Genomic DNA, 1,120 nt, shown 5'->3' with positions numbered 1-1,120 from the left:
ATAAAAAAAAAAAAAAAAAGACAGAGTGTGGTCAAGAAAAAACATGCCTTACTCTAGAATCATTGTTCTAGTTCCAGTACCCTTCCTACACATTTATCTTTGCTCACTAGGTTGATCCTAATATGGCAGGGAACTGAGTTTTAGAGCAGCTATTTGGTGTCTAAGTTCGTAGGTCCCTTCAAACGATAACAAAATTATGACAGGAAACCAAACACTGGCAACAGTGACAAAATAGGGATTTTGGATTTGTAATATTCTAGAAAAAGTCAATGGTGGAAAGTTAGTGTTTGATCAATAAAGACCAGAGGCTTTAATTTTAAAATGTTATGAAATACCTCATTTTGTAATCCTTTTCATAGTACATAGTAAATAAACCCAGACCCTGGATGTCATCTATTCAAACTTGTTTTGCTGCATTATCTGCTACAGGGACAAGCGGTAGACAGGTTCTGATGGCATGTGGCACATTTTGAAAATAAGGTAATCACCCAGAAGCAGCAAGGGAAAGAAAGTAATAATCAGGTCACAGAAGAAGAAAAAAAAAAAAAGAAAGAAAGAAAAAAACTAACCTGTAATTAAAACTCGTGGATGATTCGTTTCAGAGAAAGAGGCTGAGTGAAAGTTGGCATCTGTTGGTACTTGCCGAGGGGAGACACTCAGAAACCGGACTGGCAAGATAGACGCCCAACAGCCATAAGCTGGGCTCTGTACCTTCTGACCCACCGCATGCCTCAGCATCTTAATGATTAGCATTTTCTTTTCAAACACCTGTAAGAAAAAAGGGGCAGAGTTTAACTACATAAGCTTTTATTTTTCCAACCCCTCAAAACATAAGATTTTTAATTGAAATATTTAATTGAAATTGTGGTTAATGAGCAAAGCCGTTTTGGGATTTAGGAGTTGAACTAAAGAGATTGCTGACCTCATCAATAGGAACTCAGTCAAGTGCCTGCTGTGAGCCCAGCCCTATAATGAAAGGATACAATGGTGGTCACACTATGTCCAGGCAAACAAAGGCCAGTTACAACTGCCATTGCACAATGCTTACACCAGCTGGGATCTAACGTGCCAGTGGAAGTTACTGTACAGAGAGCCATAAACATCACAAAAACAAAGCTAA

The 1,120-nt window shown here is 38.5% G+C and overlaps 1 protein-coding gene across 1 annotated transcript in view; it reads right to left on the bottom strand.

Moving 5' to 3' along the window:
* Window positions 1-764, bottom strand: part of LOC102479249 (L-threonine 3-dehydrogenase, mitochondrial) — a 13,050-nt gene extending 12,286 nt beyond the window's left edge. Inside the window, exon 1 of the mRNA XM_006161223.1 lies at window positions 570-764. Within this exon, the coding sequence (XP_006161285.1) occupies window positions 570-753 (184 nt within the window). The 5' untranslated portion in view covers window positions 754-764. The remainder of the gene's footprint in view (window positions 1-569) is intronic.
* Between the last annotated feature and the right edge of the window lie 356 nt (window positions 765-1,120).

The sequence above is a fragment of the Tupaia chinensis genome, unplaced genomic scaffold (assembly GCF_000334495.1).
Source record: "Tupaia chinensis unplaced genomic scaffold, TupChi_1.0 Scaffold138390_1, whole genome shotgun sequence".
In the NCBI taxonomy this organism is placed as follows: domain Eukaryota; kingdom Metazoa; phylum Chordata; class Mammalia; order Scandentia; family Tupaiidae; genus Tupaia; species Tupaia belangeri.
The sequence above is the reverse complement of the archived record's forward strand: the minus strand, read 5'-3'. Positions and strand labels throughout refer to the sequence as shown.